Raw genomic sequence first — 10,287 nt, forward strand, 5'->3', positions numbered from 1 at the left:
CTCCGAGATATGAGCAAAAACGGGACGGAAAACATTAAATTTCGCAATAATCTTACGCCACCCTCGCACAAAACGACGATAATTTTTCTAATTTCATAGACAACAGAAGACTTTAAAGCTGGATCCGCCCCTGGGTATGAGAGACATAGACCGTACTATAGACTTGATGGATTTGTTTTTGAGCAACAACCAGTTTACCTACCGAGTCCTTCAGTACTTCTACTAAGAGCCAATACGGCAATATCGTTAATATGCTTTGTTGCATCGTAGTTTTCATGAACTTTCGTTTTCTCGATCTCGATATCCGTTGGATTGGCGCCATCGTTGTCGTCATATAAATCCAATTCTCCAACTCTCGCCAGATATCTGAATTTTAGAAATTCGAGTCTAAATAGCTGATGAAAAATGATTTAGCGCTTCTTACAAGTCGGTCACAACACAATGTGCAGCGGTTAGCACGTGTCGATGGGAAATTAAGGTACCGCCGCATAACCAGCGTGTTTGTGAAGGATTCTTCAAATTTCGATACCCCAAGGATACCATCCAAGGGAATTCACCTAGATTCGTGCAAGTTCTATTATCGGAAATTGTACATCAGCACAGAACTGGCTTACCTAGTTTTGCTGGAATACCTCCAACGACTTTCGGAAGAGTAGCATTGCTTAACCCACAGGCTGGGGGTGAAAGGAATTTATCACTTTCTCCAAATGATGTTTCATCGGGCTATTAAAAAAATATATCCAATTGGAACATATAAATGTGCAACAAGGGTGTGGAATTTTTAGACTAGAATCAAGACTGCAAGACCATCTTCATTCTTGCTCTACTTCCACCATCAAGCTTGTGCCAATATACCAATTATGAAGCTGTTGGTAATTCTTCCTTACTTTTAAGGGATCGGGTCTATATGTGTTAAATTTGGCTCAAAAGTAACGCAATAGTTCCACGATATTTGGATTCTACTCACTTTAATCAGTATGTTCCGGGTGTTATCTGCTGGACAGCATACGTATGGAGTGTTGTACTTAGATCCACAATAGAGGCTCCTTACATATGATCTCACTTCCACATTGTTTGCCTCAGTGCGTAGTAAGTTAGTCACCACTTTGCAATTAAGAATGTTGATGCACTGTCCATTTTGGTTAGTTGGTGTAGTGCAAGAGGTCCCATCTTCCACTGAAAATCATTAAAATTGAACCGTCTGTGAATTAAGTCGCAAAAGTAAAGGCGATTAAATGCAATTATTGCATGCAGTCATTACTGCCTACTTTCCATATGTGTGCAGTCTAACTGAAGATCAAATTGAGATAAAACCATTTAAGATGAAGGTCAAACGGAAAATCTCGAATGATGAAAATATTTACAAAGCGGACTGGTCTTCACTATGCTACTTGAGCTGAAGTTTTCAAGGATTTTTTTTTTAACGAAACTAGCCCTCAATGTCATTTTCCGTTTTTGGAGACCCACCAAGTTAATGAATTCTCACGAATTAGAAAACCAACCTCTGTTAATTTATTCAATTGCTTTATTGTGTTTAATGGTACATTATTTCCATGGGACGATGAGTATTATCATATGAGGTAATATGCCTTCTAATCAATTTGCATTTCGGGCATTTCTGTCATTAAAAATTCTGAGCTAATACACTGTAACTGTTCAAAACAGTTGGATAGAATGTCTTAAGCATATGCATACAGAATACGCGTTAAAGTATCGGGTGTAGAAAAATAACGTTCTTACAAACAGTTCGTAAAATCATACCTACAGTTTAAAAAATATATATTTTAAAGAGCGAACCCTGAAGGCGATTATCGTGATATTTCCGGGGCGGTTTGAGTTTCGATTGCGAAATTCGATAGGCGATAATAAAATAACGTTTTTGCGTTAACACGCAAGGGCGTGTTGCAAGAATCTCCTAGGTGAATCACCCTAAAATTTTGCTTGCAACATTTTCCGTTTTTAATATCCCATTGCTGAAAAGCAAATATTTATTAATATTAATTTAAGTCGTGTCACTTTTAGTGAAAAAACTTATGTTCCCATGTTCAGTTCTTTACATTTTCCCTCGAAATCGACATTCTAAATGAATATGCGTGAAAATTACTTGTTTCTACCTTGAACTACTGATGAAGGATATGGAATTACAAATTACAAAATTTCTCTGAACTTATTATGAATAAACCTTCACCCATGCATATTGCAACACAAATGTATGAAAAAAGTTTGTTAACGCATTGATCAGTTATCAATGCGTAAAAAAATTTAACAGATTTTTGTCGAATCGAAAAGATGTTCCTTTTTTAACAAAAATGCAGTTAAATTAGTGCATAATTCGGGAATTTTGATGAATCAGTAGATGGCGAGTTTCAAAATTCTATTGCTCAATTGGTCGAGTTTATGCTCATTAACATACGCATTAATTGCTGTTAGTGATTGATAGTTGATGTTGATTAATCAGACACTTTTAGAAAAATTTAACGCAAATGTGCGATAATACTATTAATCAATCTTTTTTAATTAGGAAGAACTAGAACTAGTTCATATTGATAGCCGTAATAAGTTGCGGCGTGAGACAATAACAGATAAAAGTATCTAGAACAAAGATTTTGTCAATTTTAGTACAACTGATTTGAACGAACAAACTGAACGGTTTAAAAAATTATTGATTGAAAATTTCTGATTTTTTCAGGAATTTAAACTAACAATATGTGGGATGTGAAATATATAAGCACCTCATAACGCACATTGTTATAGTTGCATATTTATTGCCATAATTCGATTAAAATGATGATTTGAAAAATAATCGAGTGCAGAATTGCTTAACGCAAAAACCTGATTTATCGCCGGAAATAGATTAGGCAAGTGGTGTTTTTAAAAACCTAAAAAATATTTATATGTGGTTTATTTATTCAAGTTCATTAAAGTTCGCAGACAAATTTAATAATTATTAATCACCACATACAGTGAGATAATAAGCATGTGTGTAGAATATTAAAGTAACTCGGGATTCCCAAACTAACGCAATTATATGTAATTCTTATGTAGAATGGGTATGACTTTATATATACGCTTCATGTTATTCGACAAACTGTTTTGATTGCCAAGTGAGAACATTTACATACGCGTTTTCAATTATGAAGAAAAACCGCAACTTCTCAACATTTATATTTCCGGTTTACTAAAAAATGCTCAAAATTGATTCTTTTGTCAATATTGTGGACGAGTCGTCCTGTGGTTATTTTCAAATGCAAAAATGTGACAATTTCTTCAGCGTGAACGCTTGTCCATATCTTTTATGGATAATTTTCCTACATTTAGAGTTATCTTCCCAAAATTTAAACTCAAAGTTAAGGAGTTCTTTCGAACTTCTCTTCACTTCCTTGAATACTTCCTAAAAACTTCTACCGTTAAAAATCCTTTATATAACTGTTTGTATGAGGCATATCACCAACACCTTGTATATTACAACAAATTATAATATTAAATGTTGTGAGTGAAACTAACCTATGGACCATCGCAACACTTTTTTATGCAGCTTGTTAATAGCTTGTTGGTTTGAATTATTTTCCTTTATAAAACAATTGAAAACCTTTGCAGTAGATGTAACTGCTAGAATGAATGCTATTAAAATTAAGCAATATTGGATGTTCAAATGAATAGCGATGAAATGAAACTTGGCGATCTTGAAGCAAGTGCAACTAAGTGGATAAATCTGAAAAAAATAAAATATTTACCTTGACCATTTACTCGATAAATAACCGCGGCAAATAAAAACAAAATATAATAATTGCACATGTTGTTGGGGCCAGTCTCGAGTGGTAGAAGAGATAAATCAGCGGCAATAAATCGAATGCAAAACTGATTTTCGGTACCCGGTAGCCGACAGAACCACGAGCTATCTTGCGCTTCTCGCGAACTATAGAATATCTGTTTACTGTGATTATTGTTTAAATGTAAGTTTATTATGACGCGCTCTTTGTCATGGTCAGTAAAGAAGGTCAGCAATGTGTTAAAGCGGTCTTACTCTGTCCAGTTTAACAAAGCGACTGTCTCAGCGATATTGCATATACATATGTATCGTTTCAGCGCTCTGATAAAGCAGCGAAAAAAGTTATTTGCAAATTTTGCTTGAATTTGCAATGATTTAAATAAATTAAAAAAGACATTTGGCTTTTGAATCGTACTGCTACAATTCTTGCCGGGAAAAGAAAGACTATGTACGCAAGAACAGGAGCAAGATTGACCACGCAACTCTTGGTCATGCTATGCTCAACAAGATTTTACTTTAACTTTAACACTGGGCTTTGCAAAAACACTCTAATTTCGTCCATATACAGTATGTTGTACTGAATTATTCGATTTTATTAATGTAAAACAGGGATTCTATCAATCAAAGAGCTAGATTTTGGCGAGCATGTGAAGATGCAAGTCACTCGTCCTTGCGAAACGTGAAATTCCACTACGGCCTAAATACCCGAAAAAATTACCAGTTTCAAAAATTCTACGTAAAAGTTCTTCAAGATATAAAAACGACAATGCAACAATCAGATTCAAAAAAATTTCAAAAGGTATTGTTTTTGAAAAATTATTGACATTTTTTCAATCTAATTTTTTGATCAAGAAATTTAAGCCTTCTGAACACCCCCTCTATAATAGTTGCACATAATTATAAAACACACCCCGTATATACAAATTTTAACCTTTGGTGACATTCACAGAATATCTCCCTGGGGATATTCTGTGGTGACATTTCGCTTCATGTTGGCAACACATACGGGTGTCATCACTGGGACCGTCAAGCGTGCGTCAAGCTATCTTGTCAATTGTCTCTTATTTCATTTATGGCTGATTTGTTGTAAAATTGTTGCTGGTTGTATTACAAGAGTATTGACTATTATAATATTCTTGCTATCAAAACAAGCGTTGGCAGTAAATTCATTGTTTATATTTCTGTTCAATATTGTTAGCGATGAGTGAGTGTGAGGAGAAAAAGTTGGCAGATTTGCGAGTGGTTGATTTAAAGGCAGAGCTAGAGAAGCGGGGCTTGGACAAGAATGGAGTCAAACAGCTTTTGATACAGCGTTTGAAGGAGGTAAACAAGTTGAAGATTAGCTTGAAATTATATAGGCAGTTTCTCTGTAGAACCTGAGCACTTAAAACTGCTCGTATTGTCATCCAAAAGAGACTATTCAAATACTAGCGACGACTAATAAAGTTTAATTAGAGAACATGAAAAAGCAATGCTTTTTTACAATTCTTTCATCAAACAAATAATTGCAATAGAGTCCGTTTATTTCCAGGCAATGGAAGCGCAAGGTCTTGATCCTGAAACGTTCGTGTTTGAGACTAAAGACACTAAAAAGAAACCATCAACTCGTAAGTATTCCTTCGATATTATCTGCATTATTCAAATACTGTTACTGTCTATCAGAAAGTGAAGAGAAACCTGAGGAATCTCCGACTGAAGAAAAAGAACCGAAGAAACCCGAAGATCCAGTCAGCGTTGAAGCTAAGGAAAGCCTGGAGCCGGAAGTTGTGAAGAAATCGGAAGCTGATACAACCGAGTGTACCACTGATGAGAAGGAGGTTGTCAAGGAACAACAAGTGGTTGAAAAACCTGAACCAAAGGTGGACATTCGAACGAATATATGTTCATATCTTGAGATTTACTACTTTTTCAGAGCGTCGCAAAAGAAGCTGTCAAGGATGAAGAAAAACCTGCAGCAGTAGAGGAGGATGAAGATCCAATTCACCTCACCCTAGACGAAGAAACTTTACATGATGTAGAAGTAAGATTTCATTATACTATTTTAACATAAAGTCACCATTTGTTGTTTCAGAGTGAAACCGCCGACAAAAATAGAGAGGATGACACTACAACTGATGGTAAGTAAATCATTTCTAATACACCTCAAATTAACTTGGTTTACATTAACCGTAATTACGAAGCAACAATTGAGTAGAAGTTAATTGCATATTGCAATAAGTATAGTTCAAGTTAGTATTTGTATCTAACCATTGATATCGCAATCGAAGAAGACGACGTAAAGAAAGAGAAAATCTAAATGATTATTCATGTAGGAGAATTATAGCGATGGTGCGTAGCAAGATGCTAGGAAGAAAACTGCGACTAGTGCGTTGGATCTTCATAGAAACTTGGATTTTATGATATGCAATTAACTTCTTTTTACACAGTTTTGCAAAGCAAAGACATCTGCTTTAAAGCTGCTGTTGGGATTTTGTAATTCGTAGTTTACCAACAGCTGAAGGACTACATATTTAAGTTGTTTATATTTACATAGCAGTGCATTTGTTTCAATTATACGTTCTTTGGGGGCAGTAAAGGATTCTATATTTTTTCGAAAGCAAAAGCAACATTCTAGATCTGCTTGAAAACAGATTGAAACTACATGGTTGTTACAATAATTTTAAATCCCTATAAATCACGTCGATTTTGATTTCTGTAGATAAAACGAAGACGGAAGTTGGAGAATGCAAGGAGGAATCAAGATCAGAAAAGCAACAAAATGGAGATGGATATAGGTTGGTTTTCACGTATTTTACAAGCTACACTGCACACTCCATAATGCTGCCCATAAGTCGAATTTGCTTGTCTATTACAAAAGGAGAATAAATGCAAACTGGATAGTCCTGAGTGTTTCCAAGTAATCAGTTCCTGAGAACGGCGGAAGAGACAAATGGTTTAAAGGACAGAGGAGCAAACTTACAGATGCAATTTACTTTAGATATTTCAAGCTTCGGTGAGACTCATGCATAATATCTCAAACCACAAACAAGCTTTTGCTGCAAGAGATGTTTATGTCCTTTTGATTGAATTGTGCAGACTTTACCGAGTTAACTGGTCTGATATGGTTTTGCATAGATACCCAAATGCGTTCTAAAGCCCAAAGAAGCGGCTTAAAGAAAACTAGCATGCTTGGATGGATAATTTGCTGCTGAGGAGTTTAATACTTTCAGTTTGTATTCCTTCCCCCCTTGTAATATTGAAGCAAATCTGAATGAAAAAGAACACATAACGTTGCAAGAACCAGGATTCGACATCTGCAAGGTGCTGCAAATATGTTAGTTACATATGCAAAGATTTGAGGACGCCTGTATCCTACTGCTGGTTGTGTTTCGACAAGAGTGATTGATTGGATATAATGTTATTTGAGAAAACCGTGGCAGTGATCTGCAACATTAACATCTTGGAGTCTTTTTGTGGCAAATGTGTTACTAAGAGCAGGATAAGTAGCGGCAGCATTATGTCGAGTCGACTTAAAACAAAATGCAAGTTAATGTAGGGAGCAACAACCGGTAAGAGGAGTTCCAGTGATTTTAGTGCAAATAATTTTCTCGCCGTTTTAAAGAAATATCTGATTAGAGGCAGGTGACAGTGAATTTTCCAAATGATGATGAATCGATGTTGACATGCTAGCTGTGATGTTTCCAAAAAGCGCATATACATATCAACTTGCGACTCTGGTTAAAATTATAATTGAGCACAGTTAGTTTCCTTTTTTCGGCTCTCGAGATAACCGTTTTGTTTTGAAATGCATCTACCTTAAAATGCCCATATGGTCTACAAAATGATGAACAACTATGAACTTGTGTATGGCATATTCATGAGCGAAGTATAGTTTGTTCTTTAAAAATATATCCACTTGTTTAGTGGCTGATTTAATATTTAAAAAAATAAACAAAGGGGTTTGTTACAACCTATTAGTGTTGCGGTATAATCCAAAATTATTCGTCGTGGACAGCGTAGTTTAGTTCCATTTTCTACATTATGGTTGTCTTCAATTACAAAAAAACTGTTCCTCCTAGGAGATCCAGTGAAAAACTGCACAAAAAAATTTGTGTCAAAGCCAATCCGAACGTTGTTTGGGTATCGAACGTTGCCCAGAATACTCGAGCAAGTGAGCTGAAAGCTGCTCTATCAGCGTGTGGAAAAGTGACTGGAGCCAAAGTCGTTGTTAACGCTAGATATCCCGGATCCAACTGCTTCGGCTATGTCACAATGGGTTCCCTGGAAGATGTGGCTAATGTAATCGCTAAACTCAACAACACTGAATTAAAGGGTCAAATGATCAAAATTGAGAAGGTGATTGAAAAGTTTTGTTTCCTGACATAAAACTCATCGTTTCATTATTACCAGTTTGATGAAGTTCGAGCAGACCAAATGAAGGTCACAAAGAATAGTAGTGAGAAGACAGGTTTTAAATCTAGGCGTGACGAAAAGCCAACTGTGGACGTTAAGGATAGTAAGAAAGAAGGAGAGAAGGATGAGAAGAAACGGGAAGGTGATGCCAGTGGAAAAGAAATGAATCGAACTAAATCGAAGGAAAGGGCGGATTCTAGTAGCAGAAGAGCGTCCAGAGATGAAATTAGACATAGAGACGACAGATTTGTAAGAAGTATTACTTACTACCCTATTATTTTCAAAGATATTTGACTAAAAATAATAGACTGCAACAGATGTTTTACTTTCCAGAGAGGGCATCGGAGCAGATCTTCAGGAGCGCACAGGAGTGGAGTGCTTACATTTGCCCAGATTAAGGTAAGTTCTGTTCTAGTGATCAAATTAGTTTAAGACATTGATAAAAATTGATTAGGAGGAAAGAGATCGTCAAAAAATGCGTGAAAAAGAGCGCATCTTTCGCGAAGAATCCAGGCGTCGTCACGAGGAGCATAGTAGACAGAAGGAAATTGAACGACGCCAGAGGCAAGAGTCAATGAGGCTAGAGAAGGAAAAGGAAAAACTGAGAATCGAAAAGGAGAAAATTGCCCGTGAAAAAGCCGAATTAGGTAGAAGATCGATAATAACATTATTTTTGCAATTGCTAAAGTTTTTGACGGTTTAGTTCGGTTACAACGCGAGCGCCAGCGTCTCGAGCGGGAGAAAATTTCACGGGAAAAACTTGAATTGGAAAGAACATTGCAGCGGCTTTCAGAGGACAGGAGAGAAAAACGACCGGCAACATTCCGCAGCGATGAGCGTTTCAATGACAGAAAAAGACCGATGACTGCTGACCACTTCGACGCTCCACCGGCCCCACGATTTGATTCTACGTAAGTGAAATTTTACGATTTTAAACAAATTTTACATGTGCTTGTTTCCAGCAAACCCCATGATCTAACCCCCAAGGGTAAACCTTTTGGGCCCTCTAAAGGAGAATATGGTGGCAAGCCTAGGCATCCTGGTTCATACTCTGACAAACGAGGTCGCGATTATGATGGTAGGCGCCAATTGGAATTGAATCATAATAATAAGCACTTAAAACACACGTTTATCTAGGCCCATCAACCTCCTCTGGCAGTGGGAATAAGTTTGATAATCGTCCATATAACAACCGTGAACCAAGAAACCGGGACGGACCCTCCCCGCGTGGAGGAAAAGATAGGTACGTGTTGTACTAATTGTGGTCAAGTGCATAAATATTTACATATGGTTTATTATTAGATATAATGATCGCGAAAGAGATAGAAGTCCTCATGGATATCGGGCAGGTATTGGAAGAGGCAAGTCTGATGCGCCGGGGCCTTCCAGATATGGCAATTCAAATGGTGAGCATACAAAAATGTTTTTTTTTGCCCGGCAGGTGGAGGATAAAAATCTTCGCGAAGACACCCGGTATCCCGCAATACCGGGTAGTGTTGTATTTTTACCAACTAAAAAAAAAACCATTTGCGCTGTAGTTTCCAGGAAATCCTTTAAAACATGCAGTCGTCTAAAGTTTGTGTCAGCTCTGGCACCCGCATGCCGTTGCATCTCATTCTCTCCACATAGGCTTCATGCCTGCTGTGGGCATCTTGCTAACTTAAATAAGCTTATTAAGCTAAACCACTTGCTTGGGCCTTTTTTTCGTAGGGTTTCAAGTTAGCTCTGCATTGGTTCATAACTTACCGCGTTGCGAAGATCTTCATTGCAGTGGTTTTACGCTTTCTGGAAATCAGCTCCTGCTTTTCGGACTATGAAGTCGTTGAGTGGTTCCCATTTTAGATCTCTGCAAATCTGGCTGTTGCGTACGAACCAAGGCGCGTCAACTGCCATTCGCAGAATTTTGTTTTCCGTGGCTTGTAGTCTTTTTAAGTGGCATTCCTAATACTCATGACTTTGGCGGTTGAGGAGTGGGTAGAGCTTGCTGGTTACAGCTTTGGCCTTTTTGATAGATGTTTGAACCTGCTTCCTCCAGGTAAGCTGTTCCTCCTACCAATGAGGAGGGCTTGACTATTGCCTGGGTGAATTTTTACCTTGCACTTAGTAAACCACTCGTGTAGTTCATC

General features: G+C 37.2%; 2 protein-coding genes across 2 annotated transcripts in view; one reads left to right on the forward strand and one right to left on the reverse strand.

Annotated features, from left to right (window-relative positions):
- The window catches only part of LOC109540884 (venom protease), a 5,817-nt gene extending 1,767 nt beyond the window's left edge, over positions 1 to 4,050 (reverse strand). The window contains exons 1-5 of the mRNA XM_019909399.2: positions 3,735 to 4,050; positions 968 to 1,176; positions 615 to 723; positions 425 to 557; positions 203 to 366 (exon numbers count right to left, since the gene is read on the reverse strand). Coding sequence (XP_019764958.1) covers positions 203 to 366; positions 425 to 557; positions 615 to 723; positions 968 to 1,176; positions 3,735 to 3,795 — 676 coding nt within the window. The 5' untranslated portion in view covers positions 3,796 to 4,050. The remainder of the gene's footprint in view (positions 1 to 202; positions 367 to 424; positions 558 to 614; positions 724 to 967; positions 1,177 to 3,734) is intronic.
- A 730-nt stretch (positions 4,051 to 4,780) lies between these two features.
- LOC109540867 (SAFB-like transcription modulator) overlaps positions 4,781 to 10,287 on the forward strand; it is a 9,586-nt gene continuing 4,079 nt past the window's right edge. Inside the window, exons 1-14 of the mRNA XM_019909367.2 lie at positions 4,781 to 5,092; positions 5,301 to 5,376; positions 5,432 to 5,628; positions 5,682 to 5,789; positions 5,841 to 5,886; positions 6,468 to 6,543; positions 7,828 to 8,104; positions 8,159 to 8,410; positions 8,495 to 8,560; positions 8,616 to 8,808; positions 8,865 to 9,072; positions 9,124 to 9,239; positions 9,299 to 9,404; positions 9,464 to 9,567. Coding sequence (XP_019764926.2) covers positions 4,970 to 5,092; positions 5,301 to 5,376; positions 5,432 to 5,628; positions 5,682 to 5,789; positions 5,841 to 5,886; positions 6,468 to 6,543; positions 7,828 to 8,104; positions 8,159 to 8,410; positions 8,495 to 8,560; positions 8,616 to 8,808; positions 8,865 to 9,072; positions 9,124 to 9,239; positions 9,299 to 9,404; positions 9,464 to 9,567 — 1,948 coding nt within the window. The 5' untranslated portion in view covers positions 4,781 to 4,969. The remainder of the gene's footprint in view (positions 5,093 to 5,300; positions 5,377 to 5,431; positions 5,629 to 5,681; positions 5,790 to 5,840; positions 5,887 to 6,467; positions 6,544 to 7,827; positions 8,105 to 8,158; positions 8,411 to 8,494; positions 8,561 to 8,615; positions 8,809 to 8,864; positions 9,073 to 9,123; positions 9,240 to 9,298; positions 9,405 to 9,463; positions 9,568 to 10,287) is intronic.

This window comes from Dendroctonus ponderosae, unplaced genomic scaffold (assembly GCF_020466585.1).
Source record: "Dendroctonus ponderosae isolate FM_Combo_2020 unplaced genomic scaffold, Dpon_F_20191213v2 Dpon_F_20191213_1, whole genome shotgun sequence".
Taxonomy (NCBI): domain Eukaryota; kingdom Metazoa; phylum Arthropoda; class Insecta; order Coleoptera; family Curculionidae; genus Dendroctonus; species Dendroctonus ponderosae.